The sequence below is a fragment of the Amblyomma americanum genome, chromosome 9 (genome assembly GCF_052857255.1).
Source record: "Amblyomma americanum isolate KBUSLIRL-KWMA chromosome 9, ASM5285725v1, whole genome shotgun sequence".
NCBI lineage: Eukaryota > Metazoa > Arthropoda > Arachnida > Ixodida > Ixodidae > Amblyomma > Amblyomma americanum.
Genome location: NC_135505.1, coordinates 28,141,410 through 28,166,247, shown reverse-complemented (window position 1 = coordinate 28,166,247; position 24,838 = coordinate 28,141,410). Strand labels below are relative to the sequence as shown.

Sequence of the window (24,838 nt, the reverse complement as noted above, 5' to 3'; positions counted from 1 at the left end):
AGGTACTTGTCCGTGCTACTGACCAAGTCGCGCACAGACTGACGAATCTCCTGGAAGCGCTTGGCTGGAGGCTTGGCCGTGCGTTTGATCATCTCAGCGGTCTGATTCTCGTCGAGTTTCTTCCGGCAGTGCTAGCCTTCGGCCAGCTCGCACACCTCTAGAGGAATGTAGACTGGATGCGTCGGGCTGCCACTCTGCACGCAAGGGAAGTTCGGGTACGACAGGCGACTGTAGCGGCTCTGGAAGTAGTCGGCGACGGAGATCTGACTACCTTCTGATTCAAAATAGAAGTCCTTCGCAGCATTCTTCGTGATCCTGACCACTTTATACTTGCGCGGGTACGGAAGGTGCGTCACTTTGACGCGGAGTCCCTTGAGCTCCCTATTCAACCGCGCGTACTGGTTGTCGTGCAATGACCGGAAGTTCACGGGCGTCATCACACGCCGGCTGTCGCTGAAGAACCTGCACAGGAAGTCGATCAATGGAAGCGACTCGTAGAATGCTGTTGCTGACATGTCAACGTTAAGCACGGGCTTCCATTGGACGGGTCGAACACTCGTGCTGTAGCCAAACCACACCTCCCGGCCTCCGGCGAGGTCATTGTGCTCGTTGGGTCCCGGCAGTCTGAAGAACAGGCGTCCAACCGACGCCACCTTGATTGAGGGGCTGTGCCTAAAGACGATGTCGATGGCCTGGAGGACTTCCTGGGGCACAGTTTGTAAGCGCTTTTGGAAGACGCCATGCCGGGCGTCCAGGCTCACGGTGGCCACGTACTGGATCTTGATGTTAAACTTCGGGGTTCTCTGGTCTTCCTCCAGGTCGACTGTGAATGTCCGCTCGCGGAAGTTGAGCTGGCGGCGCGTGTACAGGTTCTTGCGGCCATCGAAAGCTGGGATGCAGTCGGCCAGGTCTTGCCGGTACTTCTTTACTAGGAGCTCGATGACTATCCTGTTGATCTTGGTGCTGAGGCATCGGTACTTTTTCTGCTCAGGAACCTTTGTCTCCTTGGCAGTCTCCCAGAAGATGTCGACGTCGTAGTGGTAGACGCTGCCGGTCGGTATCTGAATGCTGAAGTGGTTGGCAAGAAGTTGTCTGGTCCGGCACAGATGGCCGTGGGCGGGCTGCCGCGGGAAGTGAGAGGACAGGGTTCGCTCGAGCTCCTGCGCCGTTATTGGTGGTAATTAGAGCGGGGCTTGAAGAAGTATACATGCACTGTTTCGTGTGTTGAGCGTCACATAAGTTTGGCCGAATGGTCTTCGATCTACACTACAGTGCAGGACCGGTTCCGGTGAGTCTTAACGGGAAAAGCCTCCTGCACCCCGTGTGTTGTAGCGAGCCCATTAAAGGACGGCGCTTGAACATGAATATCCTCCAGCGAGAATGTTTTAAATGTTTTGTGCAAGCGAAGTTATCTGCGGTCAAAATTTAAATTCCAGCGTCTTCGAGCCCTTCCATCTCCTTTCATCACTCTTTTCAGGCTCACAGGTCGGCGCTCTTCAGCCAGCCCTACCCACTCGGCCCTTCCGCCGGGTGCCGACGCGTTCAGGAATTCCCCCGGTGGGGGATGGGAGGGAGGGGTTTCCTGAACCGCCGAAGCGACGGTTATTACTGGCAGCGGCCATAGTAGCTGCCTTACTTCTGAATCTAACCGACAGACACATCTGAACAAAAATACGCTGCAGCGCTAGACGGAGAAATACGCGGGCGTGAAAATGTCGCTGGAAAGAGCTCGCCAACCTTCGCTCGGGATTGTGGGTTCTGTGCTCAATGTAGAAATATATGGTTCAGATGTTTATGACGGGAGAACGCAGTGGTTCAGCGAGGTTATCTACACGGTTGGTAAAAAGTTTCGGGGCCACAGGGCTTTCTTCTTTCGTCTGTATATCGTGGCATTTAAGAAGCGAATAAAACTATCAAGGTTCGCATAGAACGAAAACCTCTTCTGCCCTCTACGGATATTTTGAGTCTTTGGGGGTGTCATGTCTGCCTGATTTTACAGCTCAAAAGCAGACCTTATGGCCTGGGAACTCTTGACCGAGCCTGTACTTTCCTCGGAATATATTTCAGAGCATTGTGCTATCTTGAGCACATATGACAGGGACGATCGGGACGACTGCAAAATCAAGGAACCGCACTGCCTGGTCGGGGTGTTCATAAAAAGCGAGACAGCATAATTACTAGTTCTTTCTCTGCCTTAATTTATTTATTCGGGGAACCAAGGCCATGATGGCGCCACAGCTGTAAAAGCATTTTCCTGCAAGGTTTCTGAACCACTCAAAGGGCAACTGTAGGCGATGTTGAATGTGTTTAGACATGGTATTGTGTCCCCCTTCGCATAACATTTCTTAAGAGTCCCTTCTCTGTGCCTCAAAAACCGGTTTTCAAAATCCTGAGTAGAAGCCGTTTAAAACAGCAAAAACAAAAAACGCCCAAACCATAACTCGGTTTCTCCCAAAGAATGACGTAAAAATACAGGCTTGTCGTCATGCATACTGTCACACAACATCTCGGCGCGTTGACTGACTAAAGTGGAGCCTGTAAGCGACAGATCACTGTTTATGTGAAATGACAAAAAACAAAGGTCTTATTTTTTCTTCTTGACCAAACTCCGAGTAAATATCGAGGGGCATGCAGCTAGCTGGTGACATCACACGTCCAAGGTCGCCCATAGAAATCGTCCCGATTGGGGTGACAAAATTGGAAAAAGTTAATTATTTGTAATGAAACAAACCGGCACCCGGCGGCGAAGCTCGGCACAAGGAACTACCGTGGAAATTTCGGCATTCGTGGAGGTCGGAAAGACGCCGCAGCCGCTCATTAACAGCGAAAGATGAACAACATACAGGAATCTTTCTGTGAAATGAGAATGTGCAGACACGTTATTTAATAATAATTAATAATAATTGGTTTTTTTAGGGGAAAGGAAATGGCTTAGTATCTGTCTCATATATCGTTGGACACCTGACTGAGTGAGTGAGTGAAAACATTTATTGATTTCCAAAGGGATTCGCGGATCGAAGGCTCCGTCGTCTTCGTGCTTGCGCCGGCGACTAGAGTCTTCTTTCAGCAAGGGTGGGCCCCTATTCCAAGGCTCCACTGAGTCGTGCTGCACCGGTCGCGTGCTCTATAAAGGCCCTCTGGGCCGTGAGCTCGCTGCTGGTGAGACGGCTCTCCCATTGCTCCGCACTCGGGTGTTTGTGTTTGTGAAATGCCTCGTTACGTTCGCATTCCCATATGATGTGGTAGAGTGTGGGTATGGCTCCGCACCACGGACAGGTGTCCCTGTATTGCGATGGGTACATTTTGCTTAGTATATATAAATTGGGGAAGGAGTTCGTTTGCAATCTACGCCAAGCAGTGGCCTCCTCCTTTGTCAGAGCTTTGTGTGGTGGCGGGTATCTAATCCTGACGCCTTTGCATAGGTTTAAAAGTTCTGTGTATCCCCCCTCGCAGGCTTGAAGGTGAAGACCCGGGGCGTGTGACTGCCCGGCTCAGATTGCTTCCCCTCGAGCTAAGCTGTCCGCCCTTTCGTTCCCCTCTATTCCCGCGTGGCCTGGGATCCAAATTAAATTATGTCTGAGTTTTTCCAACCCTGCAGGGGCTAACCCGCCGAGTATCCTAAGAGCCGTTTTGCTGACTCTGCCCTAAGTATAGTTTTTGCACGTTTCTTTCGAATCTGTTAGTATGTTGAGTGGGCGACCGGTTCTGTAGCCTTCTGCTGCCGCCAGCGCGACGGCAATTTCCTCGGCCTCCGCTGCGCCCGCGACTTTTGCTGCGGCTCTCGTTAGCATTCTTCCTTTGCTGTCTACGACTACCAGTGCGGCTGCGTGTTCTGACCCGCACGGGTAGACGGCAGCGTCCGTGTATACTGTGTTTTCTTCCGAGGCTAGCGTTTTCTCTACGTACTCCGCCCTAGCCTTGCGTCGGTTTGCGTGAAGGTTAGGGTCCATATTTCTCGGTATGGGCTTAACGTTAAAGGTTTCTCTAAGGTGGTCCGGCATCTCCGCGTATCTGTCTGTCAGTCCGCGAGTGTCCCGACCCAGCCTTTTCAGGAGCGCCTGTCCCGCAGGAATGCCTGTTAGTCTGACTTTTTGTGCTCCCAGCAGCGCTTCCGCGAGTTCGTCGAAAGTGTTGCTGATGCCTAATTTTAGCAGTTTCTCGGTTGACGTGTTTCTGGGTAAGTGGAGAGCCGTCTTGTAAGCCTTCCTCAGGATGGTGTCGGCTTGTTCTCTTTCCGCCTTGGTGGTTGCGTGGTACGGCAGGGAGTACGTAACTCGGCTGACTATGAGGCTGTTTACTAGCTTGAGGGTGTCTTCCTCTCTCATGCCGTATCTCTTTTGAGAGACGCGGTTGATCATGCGGCCCACCTGCTCTGCCGCTTTGCTTAGCAGGCTAATGGTGTGACTGCATTTGCGGCTGCCTTGTAGCCACATGCCCAAGATTCTTATTTTCTTTTCGGGTATGAGTTGACCCTCGAGGGTGACTTCCAGGGTTGCTTGGGTGGGATGTCTGCCGATTCTGAGGAGCTCCGATCTCTCTGTCGAGCACCGCAGTCCTCTTTCCTTTGTGTAATTTTCCACGCAGGTGGCAGCTTCTTGCAGCCTTTCTTGTTTTTCGCCTAAAGATCCCCGGGTGGTCCAGACCATGATGTCGTCGGCGTACATCGCGTGCTGAATTCCCTCGATCTTCTTTAGTTTGTTTGCTAGTCCAATCATTGCCACGTTGAAGAGGACGGGCGAGATGACCGAGCCTTGAGGTGTGCCTTTACACGGGGTGTGGAAGACGTCGCTTCTTAGCTCGCCTAGCCCTACCGTTGCCGTTCTGTTGCTGAGAAAGTCCCTGACGTAGTCGTGGGTTCTCTTTCCGCAGTTGGCGATGTTCAGGCCCTCCATGATGGCCACGTGGCTCACGTTGTCAAAGGCCCCCTTTATGTCGATGGCCATGACCACGTTTTCGCCCGCTTTCGGCATCGTTTCGAGCACTTCTTCCTTGAGTTGGAATAGCACGTCTTGCATGGATAGGTTGGCTCTGAACCCAAACATGCTGTCCGGGTACAGGTGCTCCTTTTCTAGATGATTTTGGATTCTTCTGGTTATTATTTTCTCATAGAGCTTCCCCAGGCACGACGTGAGTGATATCGGCCTGAGGTTCTCTATCTGTAGTTTCTTGCCTGGTTTCGGGATCATCACGACGACGGCGTGTTTCCATTCCGCCGGGACTCTTCCTTCCTGCCATAGCGTGTTTAGATATTTGGTCAGTTGGTCTATTGCCTCGTCGTTGAGGTTGCGAATTAAGGAGTTTCGGATCTTGTCTGCTCCTGCCGCTGTGTTTTTTGTTGCCGACGCGACCGCTTCCATCACTTCTCTCGTGATGGGTCTGTCCATCGTGGGGCTGTCTTCTCCGCGGTATTCTTCTTTATAACTTTCGACTTGGTCTTTGCCGTAGCATTTGACCTTGACTTCCTCTAGTAGTTGCTCGTCTGTTCCTTGGTATTGATGGGTTAGCCGCTGTATCGCTTTGCTGCTTTCCGATTTGTTTTTGCTCGGATCCAAGAGGGCCTTGAGGATCTGCCACGTCCTAGCCGTGCTGAGGGCGCCGTTCAGCGAGTTGCTAAACTGTTGCCATCCCTGTCTTGCCAGCTGGTTCGCGTACTCCTCCGCCTGCCTGGTAATGTCCGCAATTTTCTTTTTGAGTTTTCTATTGAGTTTTTGTCTCTTCCACCGCTTGGTGAGTCCGCGTCTTGCCTCCCATAGCCTTAGTAGCCGCTTGTCCACCTCGGGTGTCTGTTCTGTTCTAAATACCTCTTTGGTGTAGAGGTCCTGGATTTGTCTTAGTTGTTGGCTCCAGTTCTCCGCCGATTCGATGGTTCCTCCTTCGAGCTGCTTGCAGTGCGCTCTAAAGGCGTCCCAATATGTTAGGCGAGCCGTGCCAATCTTCCTCCTGACTTGTGCCGCCGTAAGGCTGATTCTTAGAATGTAGTGATCGCTGCCAAGGTTCTCGAGCAGGTTCTCCCACTCTGCGTTCTTGGCACCCCTGACGAAGCTTAGGTCGGGACACGTGTCTGGACTCACGCTGTTTCCCTGTCTGGTCGGTTGATTTTCGTCGGTTAGAAGTTCACAGCCCACGCTTTCTGCCGCCGTGCATATGCCGCGCCCTTTTTGTCCTCTTTGGGGTAGCCCCATTTTGGGCTTTTAGCGTTAAAATCGCCCGCAATTACCAGTGCGTTTTGTACCGCCTTCTTTTTCGCCTCCGCAAAGAGTCTGATAAAGTCCCCTTTGGTCTGGCTGGGCGGGCTGTATAGGTTTACGATAAAGGTGCTGTTGGCTTTGTTGCTTATGAGCGTTGCCGTACGGCCGTTTTCCTGACATGTATAGCCCCTTAGTGCGGGGGTGTTGTTAGTTTCCTGCAGGATGATTACATATGGTGGGGTTGCTTGGGTGTGGATAAATTGCTGGAGGAGGCCTTGCTTGCGTTTGTACCCCCTGCAGTTCCACTGCCAAATTTCTAATTGCTGTTGTCTGTGTTCTGCCATGATTGGTTAAAGTTGGTTGTACTCTGGGTTTCTGTGCCGAACCTTCGTTCGTTAAATATTCTGTCTCTAGCGTCATTGACTCTTTGGGTGTTTTGATTTTTTACGTAATTCCTAAAGCTTTGCTCCTGTAGAGCAAACTTTTGTTGAGTTTGTTGAATTTCGTTTTTCATTTGGTTCATTTGCTCCATTATTTGAGCCATGAAATTTTCTATTTTGCTGTCGAGGTTTCCCTCATTGTTGCTTTGGTGCGTCTCCATAGGGGGAGGGGTTGGTGTTCTACGTGGTGAGCGCCCTGTTCTCACCTCCTGTTTCTCTCTAATGAGCTCATTGAGCTGTCTTCTCAGCTCGTTCGACTCTCTACGGCTCTGCTCGAGCTCGCGCTTAAGGTTCTTAATCTCTTCCCTAAATTGGTTGTCTTGTGTGTTTGTGTTTGAGTGCGGAGCATAAAGCGATTTGGGAGGGCCGTCTCTCCAGCTCACCTTAGTGCCGCCGCTCTTCTTTTGCTGTTTCTTCTGGCCCGGCTTGCCGAGGGGCGGGAAGGACTCGTCCCGGCCTTGTGGTCCCCGGCTCCGGCTTCGGCTGCGGCTCCGCGACTCGCTCCGGACCTGGCTCTCGTTCCGGAACCATCGCGGCCGTCTTCCGCGGCTGCGGCTGCGTCCGCGTCGCTGCTGTTGTTTGGGGCCCCATCTCAGCTCGCTCGCCGGCTTGAGGCGTTGTTTGCAGTCCTTGGTGCCCACCGCGTGGTCTCCGCCACACAGCAGGCATTTTGGCGTGCACTGGTGCATGTCCTCCGGGTTTCGGCAACCGCATTGCCGGCAGGTTCTGGATTCCAGGAACGGGCAGACGTCCATTCGGTGCCCCTGTTGGCCGCAGGCGTAGCACACTTGCCTCGTGGGCCTGTACGGGTAACACCACATCTCCCCGCCGTAATACAATACTTGCTTCGGGAGCGTAGGTCCGTCGAAGGTTATGACGGCCGTGCTAGAGTTGCCCAGCATGCGGGCCGCCAGGATCTTTACTCCTTGCGTGCGGGTTCTGAGGTTGGTCTTGAGTTCTTCCGGCGAGGTTCCTTGGTCCACGCCGTAGATAACGCCACGCAGCGTGCCTTCCGGTGCCGCCACGTGGGCACTAATGGCTTAGTCCTTGCCTCCAAAGTTCAACTGCGTTATGCTTCTGATCTTCTGGGCCGCTTCTTCGTTACTCGTGCTCACGATGATGATGTTCGAGCCGTTGCGTAGTCGGAGGATCAAGTCTTCCACCTTCCATCCGTGCCCGGTGGCCATGACCACCGCCCGCGCCACTTGGTGCGTCTGCAGATCCTTGACTGCGAGTCCCCTCGGTCGCAGGACTATTTTGAGGTCTTCTCTCGGCAGCGGCGGAAGTCTCCGCCTAGGTGGCGCTTCCTCTCGCTTCGGGGATTCCCCGGGGGGATTTCCGGGTTTTCCCGCCGGATTTCCGGAATTTCCCGCCAAAAATTGCCGCTCGCCGCGTTGTTGGCGCCTTTTTTGCCGTCTCGACATGGCAATCTCCCAATCTGCGTTGGTGTCGGTTCTTACTTGTGAAATTTGCGTTGGGGTGCTGCTTTCGAGGGCTTGGTTCCCCGTCGCCATCGCCGCTGCTGCTGCACGGGAGTCGTCGCGATGTCTTCTTCCATCTGAGATTCTGCCGAAAATCTCGTCGGTCCTCCCACCGTGGGCCGGTCGTAGTTGGGGATGTTCGGTCGGGACATCATTCCGGGTCTTCTCGCCTCGGGCCGAGACCGAGGAGGCCGCGAGGTCCCGTAGTCGTGCTAGGCCTCGTTAGGCTTAGCGTAGGGTCCGCCACTCGGAAAATTCCAAGTCCGATAAAATCCGAAAAATCGGGCCCACCGGCTTAAAATTTGGGTCCCCGTGGTTCTCGTTACTTGCTGCGTCGATTCCAACTAAAGTGTTGGTAGTCCAGTCAAATTATCCGGGTCCCAGGGCCCGAAAACTGCGGAGCGCATGTGACACACGTCCGCTCGCCTCGGATGCTCGCAGCGCCCCCCCTGGACACCTGAACCGCGCCGTAAGGAAAGGGATAAAGGAGGGAGTGAAAGAGGAAAGGAAGTAATAGGCGACGTAGTGGAGGGCTCCGGAATAATTTCGACCACCTGGGGATCTTAGAAGAATCGACCGCTACAGCCCAAGGAAACATCAGTTTGCCAGAGTGGATGTTTGGGCTCGACGGTGCACCATTTCGCTTGGAGTAAAATAGCATTTAACGCGTGAATAAAAAGACAATACACTCACCGCGGTGGCTCAGTGGTTAGGGCGCTCGGCTGCTGACCCGGTGTTTCAAGGTTCTAACCCGACCGCGGCGGCTGCGTTTCGATGGAGGCGAAACGCTAAAGCGCACGTGTGCTGTTCGATGTCGGTGCACGGTAAACATCCCCAGGTGGTCGAAATTATTTCGGAGCCCTCCACTACGGCACTTCTTCCTTTCTTCTTTCGCTCCCCCCACCCCCTTTGTCCCTTCCCTTACGGCGCGGTACGGGTGTCCGCCGATATGTAAAACAGGTACTGGTTCGAACCCGACCGCGGCGGCTGCGTTTTTATGGAGGTAAAACGCTAAGGCGCCCGTGTGCTGTGCGATGTCAATGCACGTTAAAGATCCCCAGGTGGTCAAAATTATGCCGGAGCCCTCTGCTACGGCACCTATTTCTCTTCTTTCACTCCCTCCTTCATCCCTTCCCTTACGGCGCGGTTCAGGTGTCCAACGATATATGAGCCAGATACTGCGCCATTTCCTTTCCCCCAAAAAAACCAATATTATTTCCTTCCCCCAATAAAAACATGAAAATAAACCGTATTCGCATTCGTATTCGCAAAATAATAATATTAATAACAATATTAATTGCTCTTGGGGGAAGGAAATGGCGCAGTATCTGTCTCATATATCGTTGGACACCTGAACCGTGACGTAAGGGAAGGGATAAAGGAGGGAGTGAAAGAAGAAAGGAAGAGAGAGGTGCCGTAGTGGAGGGCTCCGGAATAATTTCGACCACCTGGGGATCTTTAACGTGCACTGACATCGCACAGCACACGGGCGCCTTAGCGTTTTGCCTCCATAAAAACGCAACCGCCGCGGTTGGGTTCGAACCCGGGAACTTCGGATTAGTAGCCGAGCGCTCTAACCACTGAGCCACCGCATCCGGTTGGATTAGCCCAGCTAATCCAGGATATACAAAGCGAAAGCGAGATTCAGCTCTCCACTGACCCACGGAGCCCGTTGTGCGCTTTTCCTTTCGTGAAAATGGTTTGGTTTATGGGGGTTTAACGTCCCAAAGCGACTCAGGCTATGAGAGACGTGGTAGTGAAGGGCTCCGGAGATTTAGACCACCTGGGGTTCTTTAACGTGCACTTACTTACATCGCACAGCACACGGGCCTCTAGAATTTCGCCTCCATCGAAATTCGACCGCCGTTGCCGGGATCGAACCCACGTCTTTCGGGACAGCAGCCGAGCGCCTTAACCACTCAGCCACCGCGGCGGCTCCTTTCGTGAAAATGAACGGTCTTTGCAAAGTTGTCAACGCCAATGAACTCTATGGACGCCGTCGGCTTACTTGTTTTATTTGGTTTTTGAGGAAAGGAAATTGCACAGCAACCGTCTCACATATCTCGGTGTACACCCGAAGCGCGCCGTGAAGGAAGGGATAAAGGAGGGAGAGAAAGAGGTATCTTTAACCGCCAGCGGTGAAAATGACCCTGCATGGCCGCACTGTGGTGACGGGACGCATGCCGAGACCATATATTACGGGAATGCGCTAGCAAACCCGCTCCGACGACACTCTTGCCAGCTCCCTCGACGGATGAATGGGACAGGCTCTTCGCTAGTTCAAGAAAAACAACCCAGCTGGCCCTCATCACGCGAGCTCAAGAGGTCTCCCCCGGCTGGCGGCCACCCTGGGCTCGCCCCAGCAAGGTAGATGTATACTGGTAGCGAAGGCTCCATAGACGCCCATTGGTCCAAAAAATGGCGGCTGGATGGATGGATGGATGGATACGGCTGAACCCTTTACATCGGGCGGTGGCTCAAGCCACCTAGCCATGTCTTGTGAAATTTTACTCCTGTCTTGCTTTTAGCCACCAATCAGATAACCTTCGCTTGGTTACTTCTAACCTCTTAAAATCCACTTTCCCCTCACTATCCCTAAACCCCAATGCCTTGGGTAAGTCAGCCCCGCTGCCTTCCACTGTAGGGTGAAGCCCTTTACAGAAAAGTATCAAGTGTTCAGCCGTTTCCTCCTCCTCTCCGCACGCAATGCACAAAGTGTCTATCTCCTGGTACCTGACTCTATACGTCTTAGTCCGCAAAACTCCAGTCCTGGCCTCAAACAGCAAAGAACTTCCCCTACAATTATCATAGATATTTTCTTTGACAATTTCCTGTTTAAAGGTCCGGTATGTTTCCAGTGCCGATTTCGTCAGCATCCCTGTTTTCCACAACGCTCTCTCTGATCCTTTAACCTTTTTCTTAACCGATAATTGCTGATTTGCCCCCTTACTGCTGTCCAGATATTTGCTTGTCAATTTTCTAGTTCGCTTTCTCCATTTCGTGTCAACATTCTTTATATACAGGTATCTGAAAACTTTCCTAGCCCACCGCTTTTCCTCCATCCTTCTCAATCGTTCCTCAAATGCTATCTTACTGCTAGCCTCTCTGCTCTCGAAAGACGCCCATCCCATATCCCCCTGTACCCCCTGATTTGGTGTATTGCCATGTGCTCCCAAAGCTAACCTCCCTACTCCCCGTTGCCTAATTTCCAGCCTTGCTTGAACATCTGCCCTCATACACAGGACCGCATTCCCGAAGGTCAGGCTAGGGACCATCACCCCTTTCCAGATCCCTCTTACCACCACAGTGCCCTATTTTTCATGACAGCTGCATTCCTACTAGCTTTATTCATTACATATTTTTCATGCTCTGTCAGATACTCAGCACTGTTATTTATCCACACCCCAAGATACTTGTACTTATTCACTACTTTTAGCACGAACTCCTGTATTCTATGCTCGCCGCCCTCTTCATTAAATATCATGACTGCAGATTTTTCCTTACTATACTTGAAGCCTAATCTATCTCCCTCTGTACTGCATATGTCTAACAACTTCTCCAGGTCTTCCTTGTTGTCAGCCATTATCACTATATCGTCCGCGTATATTAGTCTCGGTAATGTCTGTTTAATCAATTCCCCTTGCTTGAAAAAAGATAGGTTGAAGCCTAGTCCACTCCCCTCTAGCTTGGCTTCCAAACCTTGCAGGTACAACATGAACAACAAAGGGGACAGAGGACATCCTTGTCTAAGCCCCCGCTGTATCTCTACAGGCCCTGATACATTTTTTCCCCATTTTATGAGCACTCTGTTACCTCTATATATATCTTTTAAAAGATTAATTACTCCATTTTCCACATCCAATGTGCCCAATATGTCCCACAAATGCTCCTGAGTAACGTTGTCATAGGCTCCCCTAATATCCAGAAATGCTAGCAATAAGGGCCTATGTTCCTTTTCCGCAATTTTATACACTGTGTCAATGAAAATAGATTGTCCTCCAACCTCCTTTGTTTCCGGAACCCATTCTGTAGTTCCCCTAACACCCCCTCGTTCTCCACCCAAGCCTGCAGTCTATCATTTATAATTTGCATCACCACCCTGTAAACCACAGATGTCACTGTTATGCGGCGATAGTTACTTACGTCTGCTTTGTCCCCCTTTCCCTTATATATCATGTTCATTCTACTTATTCGCCATTCATCGGGGACTTTCTCATCCACTATCATTTTGTTCACTACCTGTATTAATGTTTGCTTGGATTTTGGTCCTAACTTCTTTATCAACATAATCGGGATCCCATCTGGTCCTGTTGATGTGCCACTAGGAACCTTCTTCTCTGCCCTTTCCCACTCTCCTTGCTCAAGTGAAGCTATTGCTGTAACCGGTCTATCCTCCTTCGATAAACTATGTACCACGTGCTTTGCTGAAAATTTTTCCGTCATCCTTGTTCCTATGTGTTTTATTGCTTCATCCCTTTCTAGTCGAATACCCTCATCTGTAACAATAAACCTTTGTTCTAGCCTAGTTTTATTACTCATTGCATTTAGATGTTTCCAGAATTTTTGGGCTGCTTTTCTATCCTTTTTATTTACTTTTGACATCCATTGGGCACCCTTTCTTCTAATTTTTTCATTAATCAAATAGGATGCGTCCCTTCTACACTTTATGAAGGTATCCCATTTTCTGTCTACTTCGGGTTTTGGTTCCCCCCTCTTCTTGGAATATCTGTGTTCTCTGGATGCTTCCTTGCGCTTTTCTATTGCCCTCTTGACCTCCTCATCCCACCAACTCTTGGGTTTGCGTCTTTTCCCTTTTAACTTTACTCGCACCTTAGCTAGCTCCAGCTCCAGTAATCGAGTTAATTTGGTATAAGTCCATTCTGTTTCACTATCCTCAAAAATTACTTTCTCGATTCTTTTGGCTGCTACTTCCAATTGCTTTTCTGAGTAACTCATGAGCACTCCAGCGCCCCCTGGATTTTGGGGGGCAAACTACGCAAACGTGACGTAGAATGACGTCACGCATACGTATGCTTTTGGCGCGAATTATAAAGCGGTCTTTCTGTAGAAACCGCGTTTTCGAGCCCGTATCTCTCGAAGGTTGCTGCCTTTCAGCGCGCCCCAACCTTTGCCAGTCAAATGTGCTCGAGTTCCTGCTAGTTATGGCCTTGTTAATGTGCAATTGGGAACGCAATGAAAGTGACTGGTAAAGGAGGGGCAGCATAGAAAGGCAGCAACACTTCCAGACACTGGCGAAGCATGCATGATTCGTAGTGCAAATACTGGTGCTAGTACTTTTGAGAGCTTTTGAGTACAGCAAGGTATGATGCAAGGTATGATGCACAAAGCACTGGCTCAAGTGCACAGTTCGCAATAGAGTGTACGGCAAGTATGGTTTTGATAGTTTCATATTCATTGTTTATTGCAGCAACCAAACAAATACAGTCACAAAGCACACCCTTGGCACACAAACAAAAAATACATGTCACAGGCAGCACAAGCAGTATTGTTTAAGTTGGCTAATCATCTCAATAGTCACAGTGCAGATAGGAAAAAGCCCTGAAGTGCCACGAACGTTGTCAGGTAGGAAATTGAAAAGTATAGAAAACAATGCTACGACAGCTTCAATTGAAGCAAACATAACATGACATAAGTAGGCGCATCAACACAGACCATAGAGCACACTGGGATTATTCTTCACATTTAATTTCTTCAGCTGAAAGAATATAGCAGGTGCGTTTACATCTGCAAGGCAATGTTAAAGCCAGCTTTAGCACCCTCAAACGTGCTCAACGTAGGTGCAAATACCATACATTGAGCCGGCGTACCATCGTACCATCTCCAGAGTACTTCTAGTCGTTAGCCGGATCAATTTGAAGTAATTTTACGTCAACAAAAGTACACATGAAGTACAGCGTACAGTGAAGTGCAAGGACATTCGCGGGGCAAGGACGTTCGCACACCTCAGCACTGAAAGTGTGTGCCCTGCAGTGTAGTACATAAATATCCCCGAAAACATGAAGCCAAGTACGCACGAACGGGTTACAGCTATGAAACACGAGCGAACAGCCCGGCGAAACCATATCGAAGCTATCGCGCATACCTAGAGCAGACGACACACCTGTGAAAGTCCAGCGGGAATCGGTGTAGCGTGACACCAATGGTACTATCCACGCTGTCGCAGTGTACCACGGAGCATCGTTTCTTCACATGCCGCAAGCTCATCTTGAAATGAAGCGCTAAGCGCTTCAAAAGAAGAGCGCGAAGCGTGCAAAGACGGAAAAAGACTTCGCACTGGCCGCACGCCGAAGGAAACGACAAAACCGAGAAAACTGCCGCAGCGGTGCAGCGGGGTGCAAATCTTACCGAACGGTGACAAAGAAGCGACGTGCAAGGACGACGAAAACTTCGCAAAAGGAGCATTTTGAGACCGGCGAGCTAAATTTATACGCTTTACCAGGCGCGCCATCGCAGACAGCTGGCGATAAGAAATCGCTTCGTGAGCTCCCGCTACTGTGGCCGGGTTAGCCGGGTATCGAAACAAGGCCTGCAAAGACGCGCTGTAATGCACCGCACACTCATGAATAGGGGGCAGGTCAAGAGTGTTGCAAAAATACAAAATTTGCCAGGTTTTAATAAAATGACTTACCTCTTTCATAAAACAAGGTGCTAATATATTTTTTCTTTTCTATTGGCAGATTACATTCCAATTTTGTAGTTTTATCATTTATTTATATGAGTGTTTTGCCCCCCCCCATCCTCTGGTTGTGCTGCAGTCGCGCTAAACCACTTTTCGGCCCAGCCTTCGCCACCACTATAAATCCGCCTTGGCCCCAGCCCTAACTAATCCCTTCCGTTTTGTGGCAATAAAGTTGTAACGGTTGTAACCACCACCTTATTGTAGCAGAACGCTACGGCGGTACCAACGCTTCTATTTTCGAACGGACGCTGGATTGAAAGCGGGTTGTTCCACCGAGAAGTGAGACAATTACTTCGTGTTTACTTTCTTCAAAACCAATTTTTCGTAGCCCAGCCAGTGCTGTGGCATGTTGCAAGTTGCAAGTTGCGCGTCCGCGCCGTAAGTGTCGCCACGGTCGGAACGATTGCAGCGATCCTGGTATCTGGCGGCAAACGCGGCTGGAGTCAAGCCTAATAAAAAGTAAAATTTCTCGACCATAGTAGACAACACAAACATGCTTATGAATGAAAATATAACCAGTCGTAAGCATTAAAAATAGTATATCAAAGAAATAAATTGCGAAAATGACACAACGCGTCTGCGCCGCCGCGGGCAACGCTGCAGCGCAGTGGCAGCAGACGACAGCGACCGGCGCAAGCATACCGAAACTACGCGAGCGACTGCCGACGCGACGTGCGCACTGGACCAGCGTGATTACCGTCCTCAGCGTCATGTCGCATATGTATTGTTGCGCGAAGTGGTGCAGCACATCCGGCAGGAGTGGAGAACATCTCTTCAGATTTCCTTCTGACCACAGGTATTTATGAATTCACTGACTATCGTATCCCTCTTTGCATAGCCGTTGGCGACCGTTGTGCCTTTGTTTTGACCGCCCTTGGTCGTTACCATTTGAAATTGCCGACGGAATAGAACTAGTTTTACCTGGCGCTGTTTACTGCAGTGGCTTTGGTTTTGCGAGATGAGTTTGATAAGTGCGTTTAAGGACATTAAAGCAAAATTAAGGGAAGGTGCTGCAGTTTGAGATGGCCCAACAGCCGTTGCCTCTCATAAGCGTGGGACCGTTAGTTACCTTGCTTGCTTGTTCGCATGTGTGTGTGTGTGTGTGTCTGACTCACTGACTTTTCTCGCTGCCTTTAAAAGCTTATTCCCCGCAGATTCCGGTGCCCTCAGAGTGTATTTTAAATATGAATATTCTAACTTCTGTACCTATAGCGTCGTCAGCGGAGTAATTGTAATGCTCAGTTTGGCTGTTTCTTTACGGAGTTCAGCGCGCTTGAATATTATTTCTTGCGTGTTCGTGCATGGTTTCTGCAGCAGTGATGCACGTCACATAAATTATCGAGCTGTTCAGACTAACACCACTAGTGTTGGACACCGCGCTGAAAGTCCATTGCACGCCGTGAGCCGCATATAGAAAGTCCGCCGGTCTTGTTTTTCTTACTTTTACCGGAGCTTTTCCTCGCGATATCCGCGCTCAACCACCCATGTACTCCGTGGAAGCGTTTCTCGAAACTATTGCCTACCGTAGTGCTGCCGCTCCAGCATTGTAAATTTCGCTCCACACTCCACCCCGGCTGTCCTCTACGCTGCTCGCTCGCGGGGCGCACGACTGACCTTGGAGGGCTCTGAACTCTCCGCATTATTCCCATCTCCTCACATATGTCTCTTATCTCGCGCCTTGTCCTTGACAGCTTTTGGGAAGCTCGCAAATAGTTTCGCCTAGTACGCCGGAAACGCTCGTTTCCGGCGGGTGGGTGAGGGGAAGGCGAAGGTCGCTTTCTTCTTGTCTGTGTCTTTTTTGGGACATTTCCCTTGCTTAAGCACTTTTTTCCCCTTCTTCTGGACCCATGCTATTTGCCTGCACCTTCAGTTTCTTGAAAGAGCAGTGTTTCCTGTTGATGTTCTGCTCACATCCCTTTCACACTTCCCATTTGATCACAGTGAAAGCAAAAGATGAAAAACTGTGCCTACTGGTTCATTTACCTGCTGTTCTTAATCCAGACTTCAAATTTGTGGGCAAGCAGCTGTCTGCCATAGCATAGCTACATTGGCACTTGTGTTTAATGGAGGAATTAGAAAAGAACGAATCATGGGTGGTGGTTAGTATGCAGTTACCTAGAGAAAAGTGTGAGTGGAATAATTGCTATGATCAGATAGAGCTTAAGTCTGCAGTGAAGCTCTGTCCCCATTTCTATCTGCTGCACAAAATTATGCCGCACCCAAAAAGCAGTTGGAACAAAGAACTAGTTATTGTTACCTAAACCAAAAGCAGATCACAAAAGAAAACATAAGCTCAAGAATTTTAAAGGTTCTGGCTTGTCGATCATAGCCAGACATTAAAAAGGTGATTTCATTCATCGTTTCGATTGGCCAGCATAGCAATAGACTAGCAGGCTGTGGCACATTGTTACAAACTGCTGTCTTATTTTGCTTGCATCCTGCCACAGTTGTTTTCACGCATATATGTTATATAATGTTCGTACCCCTTTGCTGTGTAAGGAGATGCTAATAAGCATTCCTGAAGTGAGGTATGCAAACCTTTAAAATGTATGAAATCATGTTATTTGGCTGTTTTTCAGATTCTCCATTTGGCTGAAATATGCCAATAGGCTTGAACTCCTGGAGACACCAAGGGAAAAGGTCTACAAAACATACAGGCTCTGCTCAAAGCACTTCACGAGGGATTGCTTCACTAGTGATGCCTGCACAAGGCTCACGCATGAAGCAGTCCCTTCCGTGAAGGTGCATGAGCCTCGTCTGAGAGCCTTGGTGCACCCGGGTAAGCAAAATTCCTCTCCCAGTAAATTCTTCCCAAGCTTGATCCCTCAGTATATCCTGTGGCTTTTTTGTTGCAGATTTCTATGAAGAAGGTGCGGCACAAGGTGAGGGCACTATTTTCAGAAAAACCCATCCTGTAAATGTAAGACCAAAGGGAACAATTGCATTCATAGAGGCTAACTGCAAACATCACTTCCCGGGCACAAAACTTTCCTGCTTCAATGTCATGTGGCCATTGTTTCAGTTGCATCAGACTGCAGTTGTGTACCATGTTGTAGCTTAAATTTCTCTTAACCATATTAACAATCAGATGCTGGATAGTGCACTCCAGCAGCAGTGAGGAAAATAATTTTTACAACTCAATGTTTAGTATTCTTGTCATTATTACTTACTGTTCGCTGCGGTGAATAGAGGGCAGACTGCGCGAATTCACTCCAAAATAGCACACAGGGTCAAGAAAGAACACACACACGCACAAACTGCCAGCAGCTTATTGTGACACACGAGGCGGTAATTATACATGAAGTGGCCGCATATTGTGCAAGCATGGAGGGTAAACATTTTACCGGTTTCTAAGGTAAAAATGGTTCTTTGAGGAGCAACCCGCCAGGATATTTAGCGATGCACATGTCACTTAGGCTATCTGATTTCTTCCTGAATGATTTCGGGAATAAGTTTGCAAGCATTAATAGTGGTGACATTGCACGCTTCATAGATAGGTTTGCAGTTTGATTTGTATTTCCTACAATGCACATCAAGTGAATTTATGGCCTCGTGGTTCACAGTAAAGTGTTCGTTTGTGTGTTTTCATTCTTCTTCCTGTGTGCTGCTGCGCTATTTTGTATGTCGCGGTATATTGATCGCACAAATTTTTCCTTTTTAATCGTAACTGCCTACAAACTCACAAAAACGATTTAAGCCCAATTTAAGATCACACTAACTCCCAGCAAGAGAAACCGTTCCAAATAGAACATCAAGGCCATACTGTGCACTGAGCAGAAGGTGCTGCTATGCAGAGCTTGATTGGCTATCTTTTTTTCCTTGTTCGCATAGGCATTGAATCCGCTTCACCACTACAGTCCACTGCTGCACCAGTGGAAGTCATGCTTGGTCACGGTAAGTCTTCCTGCAATCTTGCATAGGAAAACATTCCTAATGTCTCACTACACCAGTTAGTTTGTTTTCCTTGGGAGTAACTAAGTGGTACCTATATTTCAGACTACTTGCCGTTGCCATCAACACTTGGGCTAGGCACAATTGCTGGTGCAGATTCTGCTGTCCATGACACAGGTAGGTGCACTAAGTCAGGATCTGTTTTACATTACAGCTTGAAATGAAGAACTTTTCATTTGGTTCAGGCTAACCCTGTAATGCAGTATTACTTATGCTGAGGGCTCTGTCATAGCACAAAAAAATAAACATGTAATTACTTTGCTGGCTGATTTCTTTAGATTGGGAGTGTCTAAGTGGTCGTTTAATTGCAGACGACCCACACTCTTCACGTGCCCCGCAGCTCACTGATGTGCAGACTACGCCCCCTCCCCCAGCTGACGAAGAAGGTAGGTGCAATGCACTAATAGTGCAGTGATAATCTATGAAAATTCAACAATGGACTGCAGCACTATTGCTGCAGATTTGCACGTAATAAATTAACCCTCTGCAATAGCAGCAGTGTGCAATTATGTCGTGGTGTGCAATAATTAGGTGCACGTCGGCACATCTTACTGTACCACTACTTCGGATGCCAGACATTTGTTTCAGAAGAGAAGAAACAAGTGTTAACTTTATGCTCACCAACTAGTATTTCATATATTTTTCTGTGTGCATATGTATGAATGCATTGTTTACGTGGTGGACCCCTGTGTTATCTGTACAGAATTATATTTACAGGTAATTTTTCATTCAGCTCAATGAAAACATTGGATAGCCTTCTCAGGTACTTGTTGTGGAAATTGCTTCACTAGCCTGTTGCTTACCATTCACATACACGCTGCGTAGCCAGGCTAAAAATGTGCACCTGAGAATTAAAATACTTGGTTGAAGCCTCCCACAGTGTGTTTATTTATTTGACAGGTGCTGCCCAAAGCACACCCATCAGAGTGATTGCATCAGCATCATGGGACTCACCTGATTATGGTAAGTACTCAAGAAAACATTAGAATTTATTGCAAACTACAACCTTCCACTTCAATGAAAAAGTATGCATCGGTAACCTTGATATATTCATGATGGGTATCGGCAGGCCCGTAACAGCGTGTAGGTATCGCTTTACTGCACATAAATATTTCTGGTTTTTTCCATTTGCTTAACTCAAGCTTGTCATGAAAAATTGCTCTGAATATTAAGCAGGCAAAACACATGGATAACAATGAGATCCATTAACTATTACCCTGTCTGTATTACGAGCAACTAGTTTCCATTTAAGCGAGGCGTAAAGTTGGTCGCCAGAAAAAACTGTCCCTATCAGCGAGGATCATATTAACGGGGCACGACTGTATTCATCATTTCACACAAAAACATTGCCCTGCAAGTTTGGCAACCTGTAGCCCTGTGACTGCACCCTAATCTTGATTTTGTGAGGGATGTAGATGTAGGTCTCGCTCTGAGGCAAACATAAATATGCTTTTTTTATATGTTTTTTGCAGCTGAAGCTGGTCCTAGTGGCCTCAGCGGTGCCAAAGAGAGTGTCAGACAGCCAGTGATGACACCAGCATCAGGAACGCCCAAGAGTCGGCGGAGGAAGGGCGCAGTTGTGTACACCCCTCGCACCAAAAAGCGCTTCGAGAAGTTGCATTCTCGAAGCGACAGGTACCGAAAGGCACTGAGTCGGATTAGGAAAAGGCACGACACAAGGCGAGTAACGCAGCAGGAGGCTCTCAACAAGCTTGAACCGCATTTGCCACAAGACCTTTTTGAATTGGTTAAAGCTCAAATCAGGCTCTGCTCATTTCCGAAATCCAAAAAGCACTGGTCAAAACAAATGAAACAATTCGCTCTCAATTTGTTCTTTCACTCTCCAAAAGCTTATCGCTTCCTCAGAGAAATGCTCCATTTGCCACATGTGAGGACGCTAAGGCGCTGGCTGGCAGACATCCCAATGACACCTGGTATCATTCCAGGTGCCATGGATGCAATAGAATCAATTACAAAAGATTGGCCACTACAAGACAAAGCATGCTGTCTTTTATTCGATGAAATATCCTTGAAAAAAAATTTGATGTATGATCAATCAAAAGATATTGTAATTGGCTTCACAGATGATGGGAATACTAGGACTTCTCGTGTGGCAAACATAGCCCTTGTTATGGCGGTGTCTGGCATATCAAGAAGTTGGATGCAGCCAGTAGCCTTTGCAGCGTCCCACAATGCAACTTCAGTTCTTGCAATGCGTAAGCTGCTATTAGATTTAATTCAGCAGCTTCAAACCAAAGGTCTTCTGGTGAAAGCGGTCATTTGTGATCAAGGGTCGAACAATGTGAGTCTGTCAAGAATGCTCATCCATTCTATCCATGAACCATATTTTGTTGTCAACAACCGCAAAATATACTTCATGTTTGACACCCCACACCTAATCAAATGCACAAGAAATAATTTGCGACGACATAAGCTCACCATTGGCTCTGAGGTTGTTGACTGGACACACATCGAAACCCTTTACAAAAAAACTCGTCACATTGATCGGGCCTCCAAAACACCAGTTGAGCATCTCAAAAGCAGATTGGCAAAAAAACTAAAAGAGCAACACATCTACAGGATGCCCTTTGCTGACATGAGAGTGAAGTACGCCACACAAGTGTTCAGCGAATCCGTATCTGTGGCACTCCTCACTCTCATTGCCATTCAAGAGCTTCCTGTTGATGCAAAATTTACAGCAGAGTTCACGGAAAGGATGGATAAGCTTTTTGACTGCCTGAACAGTTTGGCCCTGAAAAAACAAGGACGACAAGTTGCGGTACGCAATGACAGAAGGCTCGGAACATCATGTCTTTCTTGAGTCGTGCATAGATTGGATCGCCCAATGGCATTTTGGTGGTCCTCTGGACAAGCAACCACACACCATCAAAGGTTGGCAGATTACAATCAAAGCCTTACTTCTGCTGTGGACAGATCTAAAGGCAGATTTCGATTACACTCATCTTTTCACTCGTCGGTTGCAGCAGGATCCGTTGGAAAATTTTTTTGCAATAGTTCGTCAAAAACATGGCTGCAATGAGACACCTAATGTGTACCAATTCGTGGCTGCTGTAAAACATATTTGGATTGGCCAACTTTTCAAACTTTCGCAAGGAAACTGCGAAGTGACAACACATGCGTTCCTCACGAACTTGGAGAGTGTTTCTGCAGTATTGTCACCAAGCAGCACTCCAAGCACAAGCCACAGCAGGCAGCAAGGCTCAGGTTCATCTGACTTGCAGGCATCTTCACAAGATGCCCCTGACATAGTATACGAAAATGTTGTGTACCATGTCGCTGGCACTCTTGTGAAGAGCTTTCTTGACCAGAGAACCACAGAATGCACATGTGAGGGAACACTCCTTGCAGCAGACGGTGGCTCTCTCCATGGACGACACCAATTCTTTGCACTACTCAAGGAGAATGGTGTTCCCGAGCACCTTTTCCAGTCAATTGCCGCAACTTCTGAGGCATGTCTAAATTATATAAAGAAATTGGATTCGGCCTTCAGAAAAGAAATCTCTTGCTGTGCTCATTTGTCCAATGTGTCCAGGAATCTTGTTGAGAGGATGCCTAACCAGCAAGCTGTTTTCTGTTCATTAGGCTGCAAAATTAAATTCCTTAAATTATTCTGCCGCACAAGGCTGCATTGGCACCTTTCCTTTTTAAACAGGAGCATGACGTCAAAAACAAAACAGAGTGCTCCCGCCAGAAAGAGGCGCAAATTAGCCGGCTAAATTCATGAGGCACTGTGTTAGGATATTATTGTATTTGGATTTTTAATGCTGCCTACTTACTACACATGTGCTCTCTCTTTAACTTTTTGTTGTACTATTTATTTTTTATGTATATAAGTATTTATGTACCTGTTTATCCGTAATTCTGCTCCGATTGCACATATACTGTACTGACTGCTTTTGCTCCTGCTGCGTTACTTCTTTTACAAAGTACAAGTTTGCCTTCTAGAAGCCTTGTGTGCCTTGTTAGTATGAGCATTGCTATGACCATTGGTTCTCAAATTAATATTGCTGAATGCTAACAACTTACAAGAGGTGCTAGGGAAACCGTTTTGTTTTGGCTTCTCTTTCTTCCTGCGTGACAAGTATACAGGCTCAGTGCCCTTCAAGGAATGCCAGAATTCAGTTAATGACTGGCTGTATGCTAACCATAGTTCTTATGATCAGTAACAGTGCCATTTGTGCAAAAAGTAAATTTGTGAAGCACACCATAATGTTGAAGCATACATCGATTCAGGTGCTCGCAAAAACCAAAAAGTGCTCTGCGGAACCCAGGAGTTCTTGTGGTATATAACTTGGCAACCTCTGGTCATGGCTTGCCCTCTGTTATGCTGCTGGGAAAATTGGTGATAGCTACAGTTCATTTCATACATAAGGTACAACACAGTGAAATGTACGAAAGTAATCAGCAAGGAAAAATGAAGGGAGGTATGTTATTCCGTGCTTGTTTTGTGGCCGAGTGGTCTGAGGATTGACAAAGCAACAGCGTGTCGTCAGCAATAACAGTGCATTTAATCAAGCTCATGACAAATGCGTCATGTAGTAAGCCTGTAGGCAAAGCATCCACCATGTTTCGCTCACCACAAGGAACGCACTACTTTTTGGTCATGGATGCAGGCAGCGCAAACAAGAGCGCTAGCTTTGACAGCATTGCACCTGATGTATGAAACAGAGAGCAGAACCCACAGGCAGCAAACGCGGACTGGCTCAGGTGCTCGGCTCTGTAACATTTAAGAGGGGTGTACGCATAAGATGAAAAATGTTTGACATGTTTGCTGGTGTCCAATACAAGCGTGCTCGAAATATGCTGCGGTGCTATTTGTAGTTGCTTTTTTTTTTCCTTCTGGAAGTTGTAGCGTTTGGGGTTTCACCTTTTGGAGCAACACATGGGTCATGAGGGGCACAATAGCAGCGGCCGGCGCATTACGCTGAACTGTGTGGCGTCCATAAGCGTTTGCAGATACTGTACAGTACACGGACCACTTGCAATTTACCATTCAGTAATATAATAACTGGACATTGTGGTAGATGCAGTATAACGCCACATAGAGAAACATTACTGGCCTAATACGAACCCTGTGCATTTTCATTTCTCAGATGAGTTATTTATACGCACGCATATTTTGTTACACCCCAATGTGTCATCGCAAGCTGAATTAATGACCTCCAATTACTGTTCGTCACCAGCCACGGCCACAACTGTTCAGAGAATTTTCATAAAGTCGCTTCTCCACACAATTCTCGGCCTGCCCTGGTTGCATCTTCCTCCCCTTGGTATCTACAAAACAAAGAAACCAAAATAGGGCATGGCAGACGAGCTGTGTCCTAAAGCATGCAAGCCTGTAACTCATCTGCCAAGAGCTAAACGTGCCCAAGGTTACCTAAGTTCTTTTCATGGCATCTGTTTACTAAGTTATAGCACTGCAGCATATTATGTTGTCCTTAGTCTGATGCAACGAATGAAAGGCTGAAACTTTTCGCTGCCCTTCTCTGTATGTGTGTATGCATAGCCACAGACAGATACATTTCAATACATCTCGGATGTTGTACTTCACTGCTGTTCATCTGAACCTGCACAAAAGCATATGCTACATGAATGTAGCACATGCTTATATGTACCGGACCTACCTTGATAGTACCTTACCTCTTTGTACCCTGTATATATTCTCTGTGCACTCGCTCATGTGTTCTAGGTTTCCATAATGGAATTTATTAATTTTGATTTTTAGAACGATTGTCACTGATATTGCAATGCCCAAGATGCCTAAAATCACTTTTGTACATCGATTGTCACTACTGATGTTTCCTTTAATAAACTGTTCTTTGGAGAAAACTATTTACGTTTTTGGTACTCGAGCGAGCGCCCTAAGCAGCTGCTAATCAGCCGCGCTGGCCGCGCCGCTCGCCACCATGCTGCCTCAACAGACACATCGAAATGCAAAAGCGGGTAAGCAGATGTCGTAAGTACTTAGGAAATCAAGCGGGAATGCAGCGCGGGAGCAGCAAGTCACCAGTATTTACGAAGCTTGCATCGAGCTAGCGGCCGCCAGCACCACGAACG

General features: G+C 48.1%; 3 protein-coding genes across 10 annotated transcripts in view; 1 reads left to right on the top strand and 2 right to left on the bottom strand.

The window, feature by feature from the left end:
• The window catches only part of LOC144105337 (protein argonaute-2-like), a 38,238-nt gene that overhangs the window by 9,488 nt on the left and 3,912 nt on the right, over window positions 1-24,838 (bottom strand). The window contains exon 6 of one of the 7 annotated variants that reach the window (XM_077638482.1): window positions 23,922-24,055. The exons of the other annotated variants lie outside the window; for them this stretch is intronic. Coding sequence (XP_077494608.1) covers window positions 23,958-24,055 — 98 coding nt within the window. The 3' untranslated portion in view covers window positions 23,922-23,957. Of the gene's footprint in view, window positions 1-23,921; window positions 24,056-24,838 lie in introns of those variants that run through there. 7 annotated transcript variants of the gene reach the window in all.
• LOC144105063 (protein argonaute-4-like) lies at window positions 132-7,815 on the bottom strand. The gene is made up of 3 exons (XM_077638262.1): window positions 7,680-7,815; window positions 7,138-7,637; window positions 132-1,160 (listed from the first exon to the last, which is right to left on the bottom strand). The coding sequence occupies exons 1-3, from the start codon at window positions 7,813-7,815 to the stop codon at window positions 132-134; spliced, it is 1,665 nt and encodes a 554-aa protein (XP_077494388.1).
• LOC144105336 (uncharacterized) lies at window positions 13,574-24,613 on the top strand. Of its 2 annotated transcripts, none has more exons than XM_077638474.1 (8): window positions 13,574-15,605; window positions 17,389-17,588; window positions 17,665-17,691; window positions 18,641-18,703; window positions 18,806-18,877; window positions 19,072-19,146; window positions 19,641-19,723; window positions 20,233-20,318. In XM_077638474.1, exons 1-7 carry the CDS (start codon window positions 15,373-15,375, stop codon window positions 19,655-19,657), a joined length of 687 nt encoding a protein of 228 aa, XP_077494600.1. In that variant the 5' UTR covers window positions 13,574-15,372; the 3' UTR covers window positions 19,658-19,723; window positions 20,233-20,318. The 2 variants fall into 2 exon arrangements, with proteins under 2 accessions (XP_077494600.1, XP_077494599.1); XM_077638473.1 differs by having other exon boundaries at window positions 13,589-15,605; window positions 19,661-19,723; window positions 20,233-24,613.